Genomic DNA, 20,999 nt, shown 5'->3' on the forward strand with positions numbered 1-20,999 from the left:
GCGCGGGTGGGAGTGAGGGGATGAGTGGGCAGAGTCCTCAGATAAAACCAGACTAATGTTTGTCCACGAGCAGGGATCGTGAGGACTCTAGGGTTTCCCAACTCGTCTGTCGCTTTCTCGGAACTCTGAGAACCGACGCTAAGGGGCACCAGAGACTTGGACTGCAGCAGCTGCCACCCTGGCAGCCGGATGACCCGCTGCTGCGGAAGTCCTGGGCGAGAGCAAAGTCTAACTTGGTGGGCGCTGGGGCGCAGGCCGTCAGAGTCAGAGTCAAAGCAGCTTGGGGTGCTCCAGATTGGAGGAGGAATCTTCCAAAGTCAAGATGTTGAACTCGGAGCAGAGGGCTAGGCAGTGACCCCTGGTATCCGAAGTCTTACCGTTTTTTTTCCCCCCCTCCTGACTATATGAGGCCACTTCTAATCATTTACTTTTGAATATGAAAGACATCGCAGTAATACAGAGACATATATAGATATAGATACAGACACACCATCCCCTCTATATACAGCACTAAACTCATTTGACAAAATAATTTAACGCACTGGTAGTTGTTCTCTAGTTGTCTAGAGATCCCAAGGCACATGGAAAGAGACCAGATGTCACCTCCTCTCTCCTCTAGCTAATTTGTGTTTACTCCCCTATCCTCCAACGTTTCATTTGAAGACTATCATTACTTAGTTAAGAGGGCAATACCTGGACCCTCTCCCGTTTAGCAACCGGGAACCGACTGCCTGCAACTCGGACTTTTTCCAAAGGCAGAGAGGGAGTGGGAGATGCTGAAGAAATTAGCTGGCATCCTCAGTCGGGCATCCGCATTCTGACTTTTGTCAGTGCTAACTGAAAGAAAAAGCCGAAAGGTGGGTGCAGGGGACGAAAGGAAGGAGCAAGCGCCAGAGCCCAGAAGCCCAAGCGGGGCCCGCGGGCACAGCCGCACCCTCCCTCCCCCGGCCCCCGCGCGTCCTCGCCCTCCTCCTCTGCCCGGGCCAAGCCCGGTGCCACTGCGCCAGGATGGAGAGATCTCGGCGCGGGAGGAGATGACGCAAAAGCCAGCGCTCCCCCCAAAAAAGTGTTTCTCCAGGACGAAGATGGCGGCAACTTAGCTGGGGACTGAAGATGACTGTGGTTCTCGGGAGGCCCAGCCCAGGCGATTCGGCCCCGAGGTCCGGGGGAGGCGGTGTCAGCAGTCGGAGCCCGGCGGCGGCGGCGCCCGCGGGCAGACCTGCGGCAGCGGCGGCGGCGGCAGTTAGAGCGCGGGGGGGGGGGGGGGGGGGAGGGAGAGCCCTGTCGGCGGCGGCTGCCCAAGCTTCGGACTCGGGGAGAGACAGCGAGAAGTAGGAGCAGGAGGAGGAGGAGAGAAAGAAGGAAAGGAAGGAGCAAAAGGAGAAGCGGAGGAGGAGGAGGAGAGACGCTGAGGAAGCACTCTGGTCGCTATCAGTGGGCAGCGGAGACGTGGCATGCCCCTGGCAGGGGAGAGCCGGCTGTCCTCAGCAGGGCCATGGGGACCCGCGCTCTGACAATGCCTGGGTGAGAGGAGCAGCGCCAGCCACCCTGCCACCTCCACCATCACCTCCTGCACTCAGCTCACCACCGGCCGCCAGTCCCAGCCTCCTCCGACTGCCTCTCTCTCTCTCCCTCTCCCTCTCTTTCTCTCTCTGCATTATTGTTTCCCACTCTACAGAGGATGGGGTCGGCTGATGATTAGGTCGGACGCAAGTCAGATCTTCCTCCAAAGCCTGGTAATATTTATGTAGGCAAAAAAGGAGAGAGAGAGAGAAAGAGAGAAAAGAGAGGGAGAGAGAGAGGGAGAGGGGGAGAGGGAGAGAGAGAGATAGAAGAAACGGGAGGAGGGGATAAGGAAATTAAACCCTTTAAGTCAATGCATATTGTGGTGACACCGGCACAGGAGCCCTCACGGTGGAGTCGGCCAGGGCTGTGCGTTCCCAAAATATGACCAGGGGTGCTTGGATGTGTCGGCAGTATGACGACGGCTTAAAAATCTGGTTGGCAGCACCCCGGGAGAACGAGAAACCGTTCATCGATTCAGAGAGGGCTCAGAAATGGCGACTGTCTCTGGCATCTCTCTTGTTTTTCACAGTCCTGCTCTCTGATCACTTGTGGTTCTGCGCCGAGGCCAAGCTGACCCGGACCCGGGACAAGGAGCAGCATCAGCATCAGCAGCAACAGCAGCAACATCAGCGGCAGCAGCAGCAGCGGCAGCGGCAGCAGCAGCAGCAGCAGCAGCGGCAGCGGCAGCAGGAGCCCTCCTGGCCCGCGCTCCTGGCGAGCATGGGGGAGTCCTCGCCCGCCGCCCAGGCACACAGACTCCTCTCCGCCTCCTCGTCCCCCACCCTGCCCCCCTCCCCGGGAGACGGCGGCGGCGGCAAGGGCAACCGAGGCAAAAACAACCGGAGCAAGGCTCTTTTTCTAGGAAACTCTGCCAAACCCGTGTGGCGCCTGGAGACTTGTTACCCCCAGGGCGCCTCCTCGGGCCAGTGCTTCACGGTGGAGAGTGCGGACGCCGTGTGCGCCAGGAACTGGAGTCGGGGGGTGGCGGCTGGGGGGGAGGAGCAGCAGGTGAGGGGGACGCATCCAACTCCGCTCTGGAACTTGTCGGATTTTTACCTTTCGTTTTGTAATTCTTACACACTTTGGGAGTTGTTTTCGGGGTTGTCAAGTCCCAACACTTTGAACTGTAGTCTGGATGTGGTGCTCAAGGAGGGCGGCGAGATGACCACTTGCAGGCAATGCATCGAGGCTTATCAAGACTACGACCATCACGCTCAGGAGAAATACGAAGAGTTTGAAAGTGTGCTCCATAAATATTTACAATCGGAGGAGTACTCGGTAAAATCGTGTCCTGAAGACTGTAAGGTAGGAACAGTGGATTTTTTTTTTTCTGCCCTTTTTGTGCTTTTCTATCTGTTTGCTTGGCTGGGGTGTCTTTTAAGAGTTTTTAAACAGTTTTGCGGGGGTGGGGTCTGTTTTTGTTAACTTAAATCATCGTTTTTGTGGTTATAAGAGCTTGACTTGCTGCTTGAGTTGGGAATACCTCGCGGATTGCTGGTAGTCTGGTGCCTTCTTTTGGGAATCTTTTGATAGGGGAAGACCTTGTCTTAATAAAGCTAGGGCTTTAACTATCTCCTACAGATATGCAATTGGTTCAAACTCTGTCACCTTTTTAAAAAAATGACATTTAAATGCAGCTTGTTAGGAAGACAGTGATGGGACTGCATCCTGATGACCCCATCTAAAATAAGAAGGGTCAGAGACAAGCATGTATGGTTTGGCCTATGGACTTGTAAACATGAACTCTATGATAGTGAATCATTAAGTTGGTTGACACGAGGCACAGAGAAAGTATTTGTAGTTGTTTATGTAAGAAGAACAAAACAGCATTTTACCAGTTTTGCAGGGATAGTTCTAGTTGTTGGGAAAGTCTAGAGGCCTATTTAAGTATACTTACCATAAGTTTTCTGTTTTCTCTTAGACATTTGTATAATTATTGATCTGAGATTTAATGTGAGTGGAAAGGTTTATTTAAGTATCTAGTGATAGATGATCAGTGTTAGGTTTTATCAGACACCTTATGTAATTAACTTGAATTTTCAGAATTCTCTCCATAAGTACTAAATGGCAAATGCTTGATACTATGAATGAAAAACACTAAACTCTTTAATAATGTGTATCATATTCAACCTCTTCCTGTTTAATGCAATAATGGATGTAACCCTTGCTGATTGACAAAGGAGAAGTGTAAATTTCTTAAGAAATGGCCAGTGAATCCATGGGTGCATGTCACAGTAGAAGTGTTACTATCCGTGGTGCTGAAACAAGATTTGCCCCAGAGCTCTGTTGAAGATGAAGATACTGCAGTGACCTTTTGGTAGGGAAGAAATGATGACAGAATCTCAGTAAGCCTTAATGTTTTGTTCCAATAGTAATTTCTTAAACAACACAACAAAAAGTATTTCTTTTAAAAAAGAATAATACACCACATTCTCTCTTCTCCTTTCTCTTCTCTACTCTCCCAATACCACACAGGAACAGAACTGTTCCCCTTCTACCTCACTTGCTTTGTTGGGGAAGTATAATCAAGGCAGTATGAATCAAAAGACTTTGTGATGCTTAGACAAGAGAACTGGACTAAAGGATATCTATATAAAATGAGCATAATTCAAGGTCTTATTTTACTTTCGATTGACTAGCTGTGCTTTTGACAATAAAGCTAAACTCAAACCAAACTTGCTTTGTCAACATTTTTTAAGACCAGAAACAGTTCTTTGAAAAGAATAATACTGAGATTACAACATTAATTTAGAATGCTGCTTTGTTAGATAAATGGATCTTAAAATTTCCTGCATACTTTTCTTAACCACACCATTATAATTAACACCTGGAGATTAAATTTATTCTTTATTTAGAGGTTAATAATGAATGGCTAGTGTATTTATTGCATAGTTATTTATTTTGACAAGATATGTTGCATTGGAAAAATATGGATACTGATGTCTGCAAATTTTACTACTAATAAAAAGGTTGCAAGGGTTTCAGTGTACTATTTTTAAAAGCGGTACCTTGTAATAGTTTGAATCTACCTGCTTTTCTGGATATAATTCTCATAGAAATTTCTAGTAATTCCAGTTTGCATTGGTTCAGTATTTAAAAGATAGTCCGCGTTGTCAATAGACTTACTGCATATTTTTAAATAAGCATGTCAAGTACATCTTTGTTCAAATATCCAAATTTTAAATATAAGTAGATGTTTATTTTCCCCTTGGCCTGGAATAATTCTCAACTTTATATTTATGTTATCATAGTTGTAAGATGTATGTAGGTTAAACTAATTTGTAATGTTATGGAACTACTTCTGGCTTGTATTTTTGTACAAAGTAGACCAAAAAAGCACATTACAAAAGTAGACAAAAGCACATTATAAAAATCTTAACTCCTTTTTAGAACCGTTTCTTCTTCACATTGGAAAGCAAATACAGCCTTCTGAGTTTCTCATCACCACAACACAGAATTTGTATCTGCGATGTCTTGTAGCTACTTCATGATTGTGTGGTTTTTGTTTGTCAGTTTCAAACATTTATTTCACAATAATTGTTTTCAAAAAATTACATTTTCAAATTTAAGGTGCAGGTGTTCTGGCTGATCACTTACAAATTGATTGGTTAGTTCTTTAGTTTAATATATAATTTCTTTAGGATTCTACAAAAGCTACAAACACATCAATATACAAATTATATTACATGGCTTAAAATGTTACTTGTAGTCTTTGAAGGATGTGTCTGAGTTTCTTTGTAAACATTTTACTTATTTCAGACATACTTGTAATTATTAAACCATGACTATCATCAGAGACTCTGTTCAAGATATATATTCTATGCAAAATTTTCAGTATTTTAAAGTATCCACAAAGACCTAGGCTATGTTAAAAGTAAATGCATTATATTTCTGGAATTGGTGACATATTCATAAGGAAATCCAATTTAATAGTTTATAAATATACTTATAAAGCTATAGAAAGAATACATTTAGCCACATTAATTATACAAATTATTGAAATTTATATTTTAGGGGAAACATATTAACTTTATCATACCCATATATGATTAGATTAATGCAATGATTTCTAACTTTAAAAGTTAGGACATATTACCTTCTAGTTTTATACTCTCTCCATATAAAAAAGCCACATTCCATACACATATGAAAATAAAGTAAATTTACTTTTTGTATAACTTTTTTTAAAAGGGCTTTTTGACCCTTTGTGCTAAAATAAAATAAAATAAATAAAATAAAATAAAATAAAATAAAATAAAATAAACTCGTTTAGTATTGCTCTAATACAATCATAGTTCCTTGAGTCCGTAGTAATTGGAGATCAAATACACCCTGGATTTACTTTAGTAAATGTTTGTATTGCAACACATAATAGAAATAATTTGTACCCAAGAATGCTTTTTAATGTTCTGAGAAATAACTGGCTAAATTTTTAAAAAGTGAATATATATATTTCTGGGAAGTAATTTCTGGGAAAATAAAAAATTAACTGTTTCATATATCTATGCTATAGCATTCAAACTGCTATATTACATAATTCAAGGAGCAGAGTTTATTATGATAATTCTTCTCTGTAGTTTGTAGTGTTATTTAAAATAATATTTTTGATGTATAATGAGAATCTGACAAATTTGTAATAATCATCTAGTTGGCTGGTAATATTTAAATATACAATATTCTAAGCTACAAAATTACATATGTATGTTATTAACATTCTTGATTTTTTTTAATTAAACAAAAGTTTTCTCTTAAATATGTTCTTTAGCTCCTGAGCATACTTGAAATATATATTATAAAACTGGGATATTTAGGGAATATAAATTTTTATGTTACAGGTAAACTTTTGTTACTGATAACTTTATTTACTTAGTATATCTTGAGCCAGATGATTAGTGAAAGCAGATTTGAGGTTAGATTCTAACATTAACATTGCATCATCTGTATTTAAGTTCTCTCAGAATAAATTTTATTCTTTATACACTCAAGAATACGCACTCTCATATTTTTATTTTATAATCTCATTTTAAAGCAGATTCTGTTGCCAATTTTTATTTAACAGACACTGACCAAAATGATACTCCACTAATGTTAGGCACAAATAAAAATCACGACACCTGAGGTTTTCTGTATTCTTTGCAGGAACTACTCGCAAACATTAATCAGTTTGAGAACATAGAATTTGAGTTACATAATGTACAATTTGAGCATTTCTTAAGTTCTTAATTCTTTTTGGTGTAATGCACTCTAGATTCTTGGAAAAAAATATCTTTTTAAAATAAAATCAAATATCTAACAATTCTTTTTACTTTAATGTTGACTAGAAAATATTTTGCTATTGAATGCTATTTTACACGTTATGACACTGTCCAGAAGTGTGGAATACATATGCAGATAGATCTATTTTATAGCCTACCACTTTATTATTTTTAAATCATGTTTTTATAGTTGACTTGTTCTGTGAAAAATCAGTTTAACCATGCACATGATCACTTTAACCATTAATAAGGCCATTTATAAGGTTAAACCCACTCACATAATCATTTTTATGATTCAGACTTTTGTTTTTTATATTTTTGTTCCACATACAACTACTAATATTATGATTTGTATTTTATTTTTATAGGGAAACACCCAAAATTTTATTTTAATATTAATGTCTGTTGTTTTATAGACTAAAGAATGAATATTTTTACTTTGGACTTACAACTGGGTCAAATTAGTAACTATGTAGGGCATAATCACAAAGCTTTAATAATCACTGATATACATTGGATTTAATCGCTTTAATTAGATGAGGTTGGTGTTCACTCATGCAGATGAATTAAAATATAAAGGAAAAGAAATCAATAATGTTCTCAGTCTCATACGCCCCCATATATAAATCCATTAAGATATTTTTTATGCTAGATTGAATATACAAGAACAAGTATACAGATAACTATTTCAAACAAAATAATATTTTGTTTTGAATTATTTGACTTAGCACTTTAATTTCAATTCCCAATTTCCTTTTGAATCTTCATCTTCTTTGTTGACCTCACATCGACTCATCACCAAACATTTTATTGTTTACATTGATTCACATTGCAAAGATGTTTCTTTAATATCAGTAAATATTATTCTAGATCAGTGATCCTTGGGGTCACAGTAGAATATTCTAGGGATGTTTTGAAAATGCCCCCAGTTCCAAGAAATTCTGATTTCATTGATGTGGCTTGTGTCATGAACTTGGGACCTTTCACTTTTCTTGATGATATGTAACCAAGATTGAGAACCAGTGCTCTGGTTGACAATGACAACTAATGTAGAAAAACCTTTTAGTCTCTATGCTTCAGTAATACATAGTAATCTCATTCATTCAAAAGATGAGAATGGAACTCAGAAAAATATTTTTAAAAATAAAGACAATAAAGCATAGCTAGAGGTCAGGGGAGCAAATATGTAGTAACTGAGTTGAGGAAGTAGATAAGTCAACCAACTGGATGAAAGAGTTAGGGGATATTCCTAAAGAGAACATGGCGAGAAGGAGGTAGATGCATAAAAAACCAGAGTTTTAAGTGTTTAAGGATGGACCTATTGGCTGCTGATATTCTTTTAGCCAGAACTGAGTCACTAGAATGGAGTTCAATAATGAATTGAGCACATGAGTGCAGCAATTAAACGATTGTTTGTGAGACTGATTAACTGTGTGATTATAGGAGCCTAATTATTTTTGTCTCAAATTTTAGCCTATATAAATGGCTAATAGTTTTTAAAAGGAGTATAGCTAGTTGGTTTTAAGAAAAAACCATATAGCTCAATTGCTTTTTTTCATAGTTGGCTTTTCACACTATTTTGCATCAATCAGGTCTATCCTTTCTTTATCAATTCACTTTAGTAAACGTAGGAAAAAACTAAGTCTTTTTCATTTTATTTGTTTTTGTAATGATAAGCCATGTTTTCTTTTTTACTTATTTCTATAATACTAGAATAACTAATATACCATTCATGTAGTTTTTTGAAGATGAGAACTACTGAGTAGACACAGACTACAAGCTTAATTTAGGAATTAGTTTTAAAAGTATCTTACTATTATTGCATTTTGCAGTGATTGTAATATCATTCATATTTTAAGTTTTTTATACATTTTAGATTACATGATGCTGGGAAACACTAAATCCGAGTTGTATCTAATAATAGATTAAATATTATTATAATCCAAATAATGGAATTTCTTAATGAAATGTTCTAATTTACTCTGATTCTATAAAATTAAAAAACAAGAAATGGTTAACATTCATCTTTCTTTGCTAATAAATAGTTAATGACTTATACTATGTACTGTATTGGAATGCCTGAAAATATTTAATTCTTGGGTATTTAAAGTATTAAAAGGTAATAGTTGATCCCTCCCCTTGGTAGTCTGTTTCTATGTTTAGTTATTTATAAACAAAATATTGTAGAAGATACCACAGATGGCAAGAAAAATTCTGCAGAAATGGAAGGTTACTATTTGTTTAAATACTGTTGTTCATCTTAGCAGTAGCAGTGGTTTAGTCACACATAGGTAATAATCACTTCTTTGGAAATTTTTGGGGATTTTGTTTGTCAGCTACTCCACCCTGCACAAGAGGGAAAACGGGCTCTAAGCAAAACTGTGACTCTTCACTCTTCGGTTTCCTTTCTCAATTCTGTGTGCCTTCTTGCTATCATTTGGCTGAGTCCTTTCCTGGCAATTGGAAGCTGCATTTTCAGGGCCTGCATCCCATGACAAATCCAAAGTTCAGGAGTCTTTCATCTCTGTATCTTCACTCCCATCAGAAATGATCAGTCTTTTTCTAACTGAACTATCACTGACTTAGTTTATTTGAAAAGAAAATTGGACTAAGATGTCAATGGGTGATCATGACAATGTATTAGCTCTTGCAGAAAATGATTTTAATCACTTAGAAATTTAAGTGTTGGAACAGCTTCAATAGTAGCCAACAAGTTTTAGAGCTTATTAGAAGTCAGAAACTAGTCTAATTCATTTAATCTTCATGTCATCTCTATGGTGTATTATTACAGATTTTACAGATGACTAAAGTGAGAACATCAAGTTAATTATTCCAAGGTCAAACAGCTGGGTAGTGCTAATGATCAAGTTCACTTCATCACTTTAATGTATTTTCTTTTTCTCTTTCATTATAACTATTACATACATATGAAAGAATGAAGAAATTAATATAATAAGCCCAAATATACCTATCACATAGATTTAACAACTGTTTAAAATTTACTTTTAAAAACATTTGAATTATCATTAAAACTACTTTACAGAGGATATAGCAAACTAAGATGACAAATATAAGAATAAAGGACAGCTGGAATGGTTGGCCAGAAATTCCAGGTTCATCATTTTAAAGGCTTAGGAGGAGATAAAAAAATCAATAAATCAACAGAACATTTAAGTTTCTGATTTCAGTTTAGAGTTGAGCAGGTAAAGGATGTAAGTAAGATTTTAGTGGAGCAAGAAAACTTAGATGTGTGATAGTTCTTATGCTGAATTCATAAGTTAAATTAGATAAAATCACTTTTTGTTTATGATTTTTAATCAGCAGTCCAATTTTTACCTTATTGTTTTAAAAGATGTTTGTGTTTATTAGTAAAGAATTGTTCATATATTGCCTGACTTCTATAATACTTAGAAATCTTAATTTTTATATAATCTTTATTAGCTCCCTATAGGCCCTGTCTTCAATTATAGTCACACTGGAGGTCAGGGCTTCAACATATGAGTTTGAGGGGAAACATTCCATCTGTAACACTGAGTAAGGTGTATGTCAAAAGCTGTAGGAAATACCTCTGGGAAGAAGTTAGTGCTCAATTGTGAAGGATCATGTATCCTATGCGAAGGTCTTTGAATTTCATTCCTTGTGTGATAAATTATCAGAGAAGAATTTTAATCAAAGAATTCACTTGGAATGATTTGTTTTTCTCAAGTATTAGCTGTGACAGCAGTGTGATAATAGGTCAGAGCAAGGTGAACTTATGCCAGAGAGACCAATTCAAAATCTGCTGTCTTCCTTAGGAGTAATATGATGGTTACTCTAAATCAGCACTCTCCAACAGAACTTTCTACAGAGTTGGAAATGTTTTATCCTTTACCCTATCTAATGTGGTAGCCACCAGCCATGTATGGCTGCTGAGCACTTGAACTATGGCTAAGATGAGTTAAGAACTGAATTTTAAATTTTGTTTAATTTTAATTAGTCTAAATTTAAATAGGCCCAAGTGGCAAGTAGCTACTGTGTTGGACAGAAAATTCTAAATGACTGCTGGGGCTATGGAAGTGAAGAAGAAAGGCAAGATTCGGGAGACTTTTATGAATTCAAATTTACTAATTATGCAAAGAAAGAATACAATTCAAGCTTTGTAAAAGGTGAGACTGATTCTTGGTACCATTTAATGAGATAGGAAGTATAGGAGGAAGAATTAGAATTGAGATTGGTGAAAGAAGCAAGGAATTCATTTTGGGATATAATGATATATCAGGAGATATTCAGTATATATTATGCCATGTGAGTAGGGATTTCGGGTGTGAAGTTCATTCTACATGGTGTTTTGATTCAGGAAGCTTTGGGCAGAGATTAGATGACTTAATGGAAACAGATTATATGAAGAGAATGCCGAAGATGAATCCTAAGAAAGAACAACCGTTAAGGGTTTGGGTGGAAAGGTACCAGGTGAAGATGCTGGGAAGAAACAAGGAATGAGAGTGAAAATGAGAGAGAGAGAGAGAGAGAGAGAGAGAGAGGAGAGGAGGGAGAGGGACAGCAGAGGCAAAGAAGAGAAACAGTCATGAGAATGTTATGATAGAAAGTCATAGGATTTTAAGAGAGATTCAGAATCAGTCAGGAGTGTCTTAACTTGAGAAAGGGTTTGTAGGATGAAGCCTAGAAATAGGTCACTGAATTTGGCAATTACATTCGTTGACCTTATAAGAGTAGTTTCAATAGAATGGTAGGAAGAAATGTCAAATTGTGATGGATTAAGGGAAGAGTTAGAGTTGAGGAAATAAAGATTATTCCTAACCACTCTTCATTAAGTTAGGCAGTGAAAACAAAAATAAAACAGAATAAGTGCAAAGATGTGTTTAAAGAGATAAATATTTTGTGATGAAATAAACTTTAGAAATTTTGTAGCTTTTGATCTAGAACCCAGTTGAGAGTACGAGACTGAAAGTATTAGATTCAGAAAAAATTAATGATGGCATCAGATCCCAAATAAGAGATGACGAGCTTCCATCTATTGCTAGCCCTAGGGAGGAGGAGAGGTTGTATTTGTGCATTCTGCTGTAGACCTAAGAGCCTTTGTTTCATTGTTTATATTTTAAACAGGAACAATAATTTAATTTCAGTATTTCAGAAAATAAACACAAAAATCAACTTGAATACACTGAAACAAAGTAGAAAACTCATTTTTAAATAATATAAAATAATTACTAGTTGTTAATATGAAATCATCAACAATTATATAGTACTTGTTACTATAAATTATTTTCTTAGGAATGTATTGCCATGGGATTTAAGGCATATTTAGAGAACCCACTGAATTAAATATGGCTCTTTCTTTATACTTTTTCTTTAAAAAGTTTATGTTTGATAGAAAGTTTTAAAAGTAGAAATTAATTTTAACACTAATAAAGAAGTATAGTTAAAAGAATAGGTTAACATAGACTGGATTTTTTTCAACTCCTAGCATCACTCACTATTTGTTATATTATATAGTCCAAGTTACTTAAAATAGGAACTCTAATATTCCTTTCATAGGATGGAGAAGAAATTAACAAACTCACATGCATATAAAAGTACCTAAGCTAGAGCATGATGATGCCCAATAAACGGTAGCAATTCATTCAAACCTATAGGGAAAAAGCCATGGGAAACATCTGTAAAATTAATATAGTCTTTACTTGGTATCTCATAAATTTCCTGGTAAACAACACTGATTTATAAGAAGTTTATAAGCAGTCTTTGCATTTTGCATGGTAAAATTCTCTACTTCATTACATCTATATTCTCTAAATTATTGAAAAATGCTAAAATAAAATAGAAAACAAACGTTCAACTGGATTGAAAATGTTATGTTCCTAAAGCTTGAATATTTTTCTCTGTTATTTTAGATTAAAATTAACATGTGCTGAGTTTTAAATTGAGTGGGTCTTCTTAGATTATTCTAAAGGGGAATGAGAACTTTTGTTCACAAACCTCTCTGGGAAGACAAGTGGAAAAATCGTTGTAATAATCTTCCATTTCCTGGAAACCAGTGGGTAAAAATAATCTTGGGGAAAGTTGTGTGTTATACAGTTTGTTAGGCATTGCAAAGTCATGTGCCCCAAATTTTATATTAAAGGTGGAGCTTTGCCCTGCATTCTAGCAACTTGGCTTTGTGTTTCATTTAGATGTCTCTGTTATTTTCTGTACCTCCCCACATTTACCCGCTCTGCCATACTTAGTGTTTTTTATTGATTGGGGAGGGAGAAGAAGTAGGATCAAAGATTGCCTTGGCATTGAACTAGAGCTAGCAGACAAGACAAACATGGCAAGTGCCAAGATATAGAAGACTGAGTAGGGTAGAATAAAAGACTATAAGCTGTGCTCTGTGCATGAGAACATGATTGCCCTGAGGAAGAGAAGAAACAAGGAGACATGATAATGTTCTTTAACTTTATAAAAATCGTCATGTTAAGTGGAGTCCTAATACTCAGTACTTTCTATGGCTCTAGGGGTCAGAATGGGACTCTGTATGTAGGTGTTTTAGGAATAGCTCTAATGTGTATAGTATTCTATTAAAGGATACGATGGAAAAGGTTGCTTGAGAAACTCAGTGCACATCACTACAGAAGATGTGCAAATGTGTTGGGAGCTGTCTGCCATGACCCTAGAGGACATCTTGTCTGCGTGTTGCAGGTTGACTGAATGATTTTAAATATTACATCCAATGTCCTTTGGCATAAAATGAGGCACCCAGAAGTGGTAACTCTGCCTTGTGAAACTACACTTATTACTAATTCCATGAAAAAAAAAAATCCCATTACAGAGAAAACAAGTATTTTCTTAGCCTAACAGTTTGCTCTTAGTAATAATATTTTGGTTTATAAAGGAAAGTCTTGACACCTTTAGCTTAAAATTATTTCTCTGGTTCCTATTCATATTGTTATCAGTCTGAATACTTTTGAAGAAGAATGAATCAGCTACATGTGTTTATCTTCAAGATAGATAGGAACTGAGTTAGACTAATATATAAGTTAATTTCTTTTGTAATTGCCGATATCAGAAAAATAGACATTCTTTTCTTCTGATCACAAGCACATCAATCACTATTATAAACACTCAAATAATTCCCTTGAGCAAAGCAAGACTCAACAACATGGTCAGATTGAGAAACAAAAGGTAAATGTGACCTTTCCTCATTGGTTCTACAGCTTTCTTTTTACATATTAACTCATACCTACATCCGGTTCTTTGGGGATGTTATTACTGTATAAAATTCCCTATTTTCATGGAATTTTATCCCTTTATTAAGTTTTTACAGTAAACAAGTCCCATACTGATAACTTTAACATCTTTATCTTATTTATTCCCCACAACAATCCAATATTATGGAGAAAATAGCTTTCTTCAACAAATGTAGTGACTCAGGCTTCAGCAAATGTGGAGAAGTTAATTAATGTGCTGAACTTCTCATAGGCAAGTGTGGCATAGCCAGAATTCAAACCCAGTAATATCTGGCTCCTAATCTCATGGGCTTGACTTAGCTATTATATGGTCCACTCTGTCACAAATCATTGCTCATGTCTAGGGTTTTTGTTTTTTGTTTTGTTTTGTTTTGTTTTGTTTTGGAGGAGAGAATGTAGGTGGATGACAGCAGAAGTGGATACAATATAAAGTTCTTTGGCACATAAAATATAAGTTACTTCATCTATACTTTTTTGTTGTTGTTGCGGTATGTTAGTACAGGGAATGAACATGAGCCTAAAAATCAGAAAGGCCTAAGCTAAAATGTTTTTTTTTTTTTCTCCACCAATTCCTGTAAAATGGGGATCCAGTTTAAGGAGTCCTTGAGAGAAGGAACAAAGCAGGTATGTCATAAAATGTAGCTGGTAATTAGTGACTCTCTCAGTGCAAGCTGCTCTGAGACGAGAGGGTCATTTCACCCTGCATGGCAGCAACACTCCGCTCTCCTACTGTTTAGAAAAATAGCTGGTAGAAAACATTGACACATTCGTCTTTCTGATTCAATAATTGTTTTTACCTAATCAAAGCTGTCTTTCCAGTCTAGATCAACTGCGTGACAGAGATTTGGAACTTAGTTTTCATAGAGGCATTTCAAAAGATAGTGGTGATATATTTAATCTTTGGAATCACAATGATCCTAGCTAAGCTGTGAGAGTCTGTCTAAAGAGAAACAAATGTTTTTAAAAGGTCAATGTCAATCTTCAACCATTTAAAAACAAGATTTCTCCTTCCCCATAGTGAAAGCTGAACTGGTTGTTATGGGCCCTTCGGCCATAAGTTGTAGGGCACCCGTGCTTTCTGAGGCAATGGGTTCATCCCAAAGTCCAAGTGAAATAGTCGGGGGGAAAAAAGACCATAGAAATGCAAATGGTCTTGCTGTCCATACTCTTTACATCTGATTTGTTTTGTGGAGGGCTGGTAAATTATGACAAGTTTCATCTATGTTCTGTTTGTCTTACTAAGTTTGCTAAATCTGTATTGAAATTTTAGAAATCATGAATGAAGAAAAATGAATCCTTTCATATTGTTTCAGTTTAGACTTTTTTAAACTTTGTTTTTATTCAATGTATTTAAAAATTCCAGTAAAGAGGAGAGGATCCAACTCTTCATTGATGACTAGAGATTATTTGGTTTTTCAGCTGTCACAGTTTTTGACTGCTCAGCCATGGACTTGATTTCCCCATTCAACTAATTGGCTTTTTAAGCTTATTAAAATAATAGATCCAATCTTTGGGTGTTTTGATTTTTTTTTTTGTTCTTAAGACTTACTGGATGAAACAGGACAATCATATATATGCATTTTACCTACCGGGAGTCAAAGGTGCCATTTATCTTTTTTTTTTTTTTTTTCAAAAGTAAGCATACTATAAGAGTACCTAAACTCTTTTTCATTCTGTAGTCTTTCACAAATAAAATTTTCATTTTCAAATAACTTCAAAATCTGGGGAATGTTAACAAAATCCATTGATATTTGTAAGTCTCAAATCATTAGTTTTTATTTTACCTGTGATATTAAGAAATTGAACTATCACAACTTAATTGGATAGATATTTAACATTCTCACAGTATTCACTTTAAAGAGATAAATATAAAAGCTAAGCAGTGCAAATTTGCATTTTTAATAACTTAATTACATAATAATACTAAAACCGTATAGTGAAAGATACTATGTAGCACTCAATAATTTCATTTTTTTCCCAAGTCAAGACTAGAGTTGATGACTTGTAGAAAAGTTAACTCAGATCTTTTAAGGGAAAATCATGTTTTATTTAAATTTATTAATTTAATGGCCTGATATTTGTAATATATAGGAAAAAGATGAAGTAGCTGAATTGATTCTGCAAATAGAACAAGAGAAAATACATAATGATATTTGAGAGTTCCCATTTCTTACCTTTGGCTGATTATAACAGTTTACTCTTGTCCACGAAATACTATCTCCATTCTGAGATATTTTGTATGGCCCTGAGTCTATTCTTATTCTACGTTTTGTTTGTTTGTTTGTTTTGTTTTGTTTTTTAAATACCATGACAATATATGATGCATTTAATGTGATATATTATTAAAGAGAATTTCCCAATGGGCTTTTCCTCTGATTTCTCCAAGTACTGGCCAAAAGCCATCCTCCAGGGCTGCCACTGCTTGCTGTAGAATGCGCAGGTAAACCAGAGAGACAGAAGTGTCAGCGCTGAAGAGAATACGTGCATTTTCTCAGAATGGTCAGTGATTATTTTCAAAGGATATGATAATTGTAGTCCGAATGTGTTAAAGGATGCTGCATAAAGAACGTTTGAATAACTTAAGTTGTAATAATTTCCTGTGGTAATGCATTTTGTCATATATTCTTTTGTGTACTATACAGGTTAAAAACATACTATAAGAACAAATGAATATTACTTTTTAAAAATAGATCTTTAGTGGAAACTGTTCTTGGATAATTTGAGCACTATTATGATATGGCAATAGTAATTTAGGCACTGAAGTATAAGATATCCCATAGCACACCTAGTTATAGACACACCTAGAAATAGACATTTCATTATGTGTGACTCATATGGAGATGAAAAATATGTAAGAAATTTATGTGTAAACAAAGTGATTATTAAAGCAAGGGAAGGAAAGAATATGAGAGAAAACCCAGAAGAATATTTGCTTTTTTCCCCCCAAGATGCATGTTAATGAGAACAGATTAGAAGGTATGTAAATCTCTTAATCCAAAAGCTGTTGTGCTCATAATTCGCTATTGAAAACAAAAATCTTAGTAACAAATTTTCCTTTTCAAATGGTCCTATTTTCAATCAGTAAGTGAAAACTGCATTTTACTCAGAGCCTCGAAATCAGGACAGTGCTGCAATTTCAACCTGCAGTTCTTTGCTCTCACTTTTTATGAACAGTTCACTGTTTCCCTCTTAAAATCCAATAAGCTCTAAATCAGATAATTATGAAATACCAATTTTATAAAATATGGTGTTTGATATCTTTGTGGCTGAACAGAGCTTTTTATATGGAAATATAAGCACAGTATTTTATTCGTACCTACTTCTTTATGGGTAATTATGGGTATGAAAAGTAATAAACAGCAGTGTAATTATGCCATAGCTTGCGGCGAGGATGTGTGTTTCTTTCATCTAGCCACTTAAAAAAAGTAATAACTATTCATCTTCAAACCTTTCCAAGGAAGCATTTTTTAAGCCAATATCATTTTCCAAATTTAGAAGACTTTAGAAAAATATATCACTGTTTGGTTCGGCTGATTAGTTTATGAATATTAAGAAACCGGAAAGCTACTGTAACTATACCATGTCATGGACCAAAAACTGGAAGAGATTGAGAGGTTTCCACTTAACAGAAAAAATCAAGAGAGACTATTTGACAGCATAATAGAAACTTTTTGATTAATCCAGCCACTGGAATAAAAACTATAGATGTATTTTTTCTTTACCACAAATTCTATTTAGATAACTAGCTTGACTAAAATTATTATATCAGCAAAATTATTATATCATCTGAGAAATTATCTGGACAGATCAAATAGCTCCAAAAATTCAAATCACTCACAAGCAAATATTTTAAAATATCACTTTTCAAACATCAGCCTGCATTATTTTATATTGTGTAATGAACTAGTGTTAGTGATGAAACAAGAAGCTAAATCCTAAATGACTATTATTCAGGTGTTTTTGTGGAAATTCTGTTACTCATAGAAAGAACTATAATCAATACTGTGAGTGCTTTGGTCATTTGAAGAAAGTTTGACCTTAGTCAATAACCCAAGTATAAGAATAATTGATATAAATCTATATCTTTGTGTTTGTAAATTTAAGTGATTGAAATTAATTTTACATTTTAATTTTACTTTGATCCATGGATAGTCAGCAAATGTATTCCCAAGGCTGGAGGGCAGTTTTCTTCTCTGTTAAGATAATGATAGTTAATAATTAGCACCTAGTGTTGCTGCTAGACCATTTATTTAACCCTATGAAGTAGGTCTAATAATCATCCTCATTTTGTAGATAAGTAAACAAAGGCCCAGGGCACAGGACTCTTAACTAAAGCTTTTAATAACTATTTTATATATTTTTTTCTATCACATTGTTATTGCATAGAAGCAGTCCTGGTTTTCAGAGATTACGGATTATTGAAAAGAAAGAAAATAAGAAGTCACTGAAAATATTAGCAACATGTGGCTGATTTATATGATAAATCTATAAAATGAAATTTGTATATCTATACTAGAGCATTTATTTCTTCTATTAGATTTTGAGAATACTTTCTTAAAACTAGGAGTTCTGTATTATATTTTTCTCTAATTATTTGTAAAGAAGAAAAGAAAGAAAAATCGAAAACAGGCTTGTGATGGTTATAAAACATGGACGAAGATTCTTTGGCATTCCTCCTGTTGAGAGGGACAAGCATACCCTCCCTTTGAATTTGGACATGGCTGTGAGCATTTCATCCAAAAGACATATGTGATGTTCTGTGACTTTTAAGATAGTTGATAAAAGTCCATGCATTTTGCTAGAACATGTATTAACTTTGAGCTGTCATGTAAAATACTCAATTAACCCAAGACCACCGAACCATAAGGAAGCCCAAGCCACATAGAAAAGCCATGGACAGGCTTTCTTGTAGATAGCCTCAGTTGAGCCCTACTTTTGAGCTGACACAGGACAGGTGCCAGACGTGCGAGTAAAGTCTCCAAATGAGTCCAACGTTCACCCATTTAAGTTATCCTGAACCCTTCAAATCTCAAAGCACCAGATGCTTTAGAGAGGAGGAAAACTACCCCTGTTATGCAATGTCTGGTTTCTTGATCCAAAGAATCCTAGACTGTAACAAATTGGTTTAAATTGGTATTTAAACTACATTTTTGGGTGGTTTATGCAGTGATAGATAACAAGGATAGTGTTCAGTAATAGTTTGTTTAATGATTCTCCATTATGTGAGAAGTTCCGGAAAGGAAAACTAAAGAAAATTAGAATAAATCTATCTAGCCTCATATATTTTATTGAATTTGTTCCCTCTCTAGTTAGTAATGTGGGTAAGTCATTTCTTGAAGCTATTATTATGACATTTTCCCCTGCTAGTTCATTTAATTCATTTAGCAACAAATATTTATGCATTGACTCTTGTGAGTAATTCATCATTTGAGAAATTATGAGACATATGATGTTAAGATACAATGCCTATGAGCAGGTTGTATACAATCTAACTAGAAAAATATACTTTGTGGCTGTATATGAACAGTGCCTTAGAGAGCTATAACACACTGCTCTGAGAATTTAGGAGAGACAAGCTTTTTCTTTAATTGGATTATACTAATATGTTTTACTGTATGTCCACATGTGGCAAATAAGATGGAAATTAATATAACTGTCCAAACAATTAAAGCATCAAAATATGTCTGCTGAACTTTTTAAGGAAAAAGTAATTTTAAGGCTGAATAATCTGGGCTATTTAGTTGAAATCCTCATATTTTGAAGATTTTCTTAAATTAAGAAACCATAGTTAACTAGTCTTTTTGAAATTGAATTGTTTATTCTGAATTTATAACATTAAGCATTTTCAAGTGGGTGACTGTTTTGATATTCTCTCTATGGTTCTTTAGAAGAAAATTGCATTTTCACACACATTAAATCATCACTTCTTTAATTATGCACCTACTAGCCATATTTTTGGAATATTGTGAACTGCATTTGCACAAATTTGTACATTCAATGTACCTGAAATATTTTGGGAAGAATTAAAAGCTAATATTAACAGACATTGCGAAAGAAACTGTATTGTAATCAGGAGCAAGTACCATTATCTAACCGTTGAGTAGATATAAAGAAGTGAATGATCATCACGAAGGAAAGTACCAACCAGTTTTCTGAGTGAGTTACTAAACTTTTTACTCAGCAAAGTGGTGGCCATTTTTCATGGGTTATCCCAAAAAGGGAATAATATTATATTTGACTTCTTTTGAAGTTTAGATTGAAACGAAGTAGGTTGAGTTTATTTTTATTACTTAGCAAAGAAAAAATAGAGAATTCCATTGTATGTCTGTGTAACAAATTATCACAAATTCAGATATTTAAAACAATGCATGTTCATTACGTCACAATATCTATGGGTCAGAAGTCTGGTTATAGCTTAGATATGTCCTCAGCAAGGTTTCAGTCAAGGTGTGGGCCAGGCTGGAGTCTCATCTGAGGCTCTACTAGGAAAAGATCAGATTCCAGATTTACGTGATAGTTGACGGAATTCATGCCTTGCAGACAGTGGAACCAAGGACCTCAGATACTTGCTGCCAGTTGGCTGAATGATATCCTTGGTTCTTTGCCATGTGGTCCTCTCTTTGGTAGCTCACAACCTGGTGCTTTAAAGCCAGCAAGAGGGAAGGTTTCTTAGCAAGACAGATGTTACAGTCTTATGTGATGAAAATGACGCCCCTCACCTTTGCTCAGTTCTAATCCTTTGGAAACAAGTCTTGATCACACTCAAGGGGAGGATGCTATCCAAGGACATGTAGATCAGGAGGGGGAATCATGGGGACACTTTAGAGATTATTCACATATCCATTACTTTTAAAGGTCTCTCAAAGACATTATTTAGATATTCAGAGACAATTTTGCATATTTTTTAATTGTCTGAGACAATGTACATGATTTTTTTGTTTTATGTTGTCATTAG

The 20,999-nt window shown here is 35.6% G+C and overlaps 1 protein-coding gene across 5 annotated transcripts in view; it reads left to right on the top strand.

The window, feature by feature from the left end:
* The first annotated feature begins 1,816 nt into the window (after positions 1-1,816).
* The window catches only part of FAM155A (family with sequence similarity 155 member A), a 557,048-nt gene continuing 537,865 nt past the window's right edge, over positions 1,817-20,999 (top strand). For all 5 annotated transcript variants that reach the window (XM_006909373.3, XM_025045000.1, XM_025044999.1 and 2 more), the window contains exon 1: positions 1,817-2,871. In XM_006909373.3, coding sequence (XP_006909435.1) covers positions 1,948-2,871 — 924 coding nt within the window. In that variant the 5' untranslated portion in view covers positions 1,817-1,947. The remainder of the gene's footprint in view (positions 2,872-20,999) is intronic.

This window comes from Pteropus alecto, unplaced genomic scaffold (genome assembly GCF_000325575.1).
Source record: "Pteropus alecto unplaced genomic scaffold, ASM32557v1 scaffold13, whole genome shotgun sequence".
Classification (NCBI taxonomy): domain Eukaryota; kingdom Metazoa; phylum Chordata; class Mammalia; order Chiroptera; family Pteropodidae; genus Pteropus; species Pteropus alecto.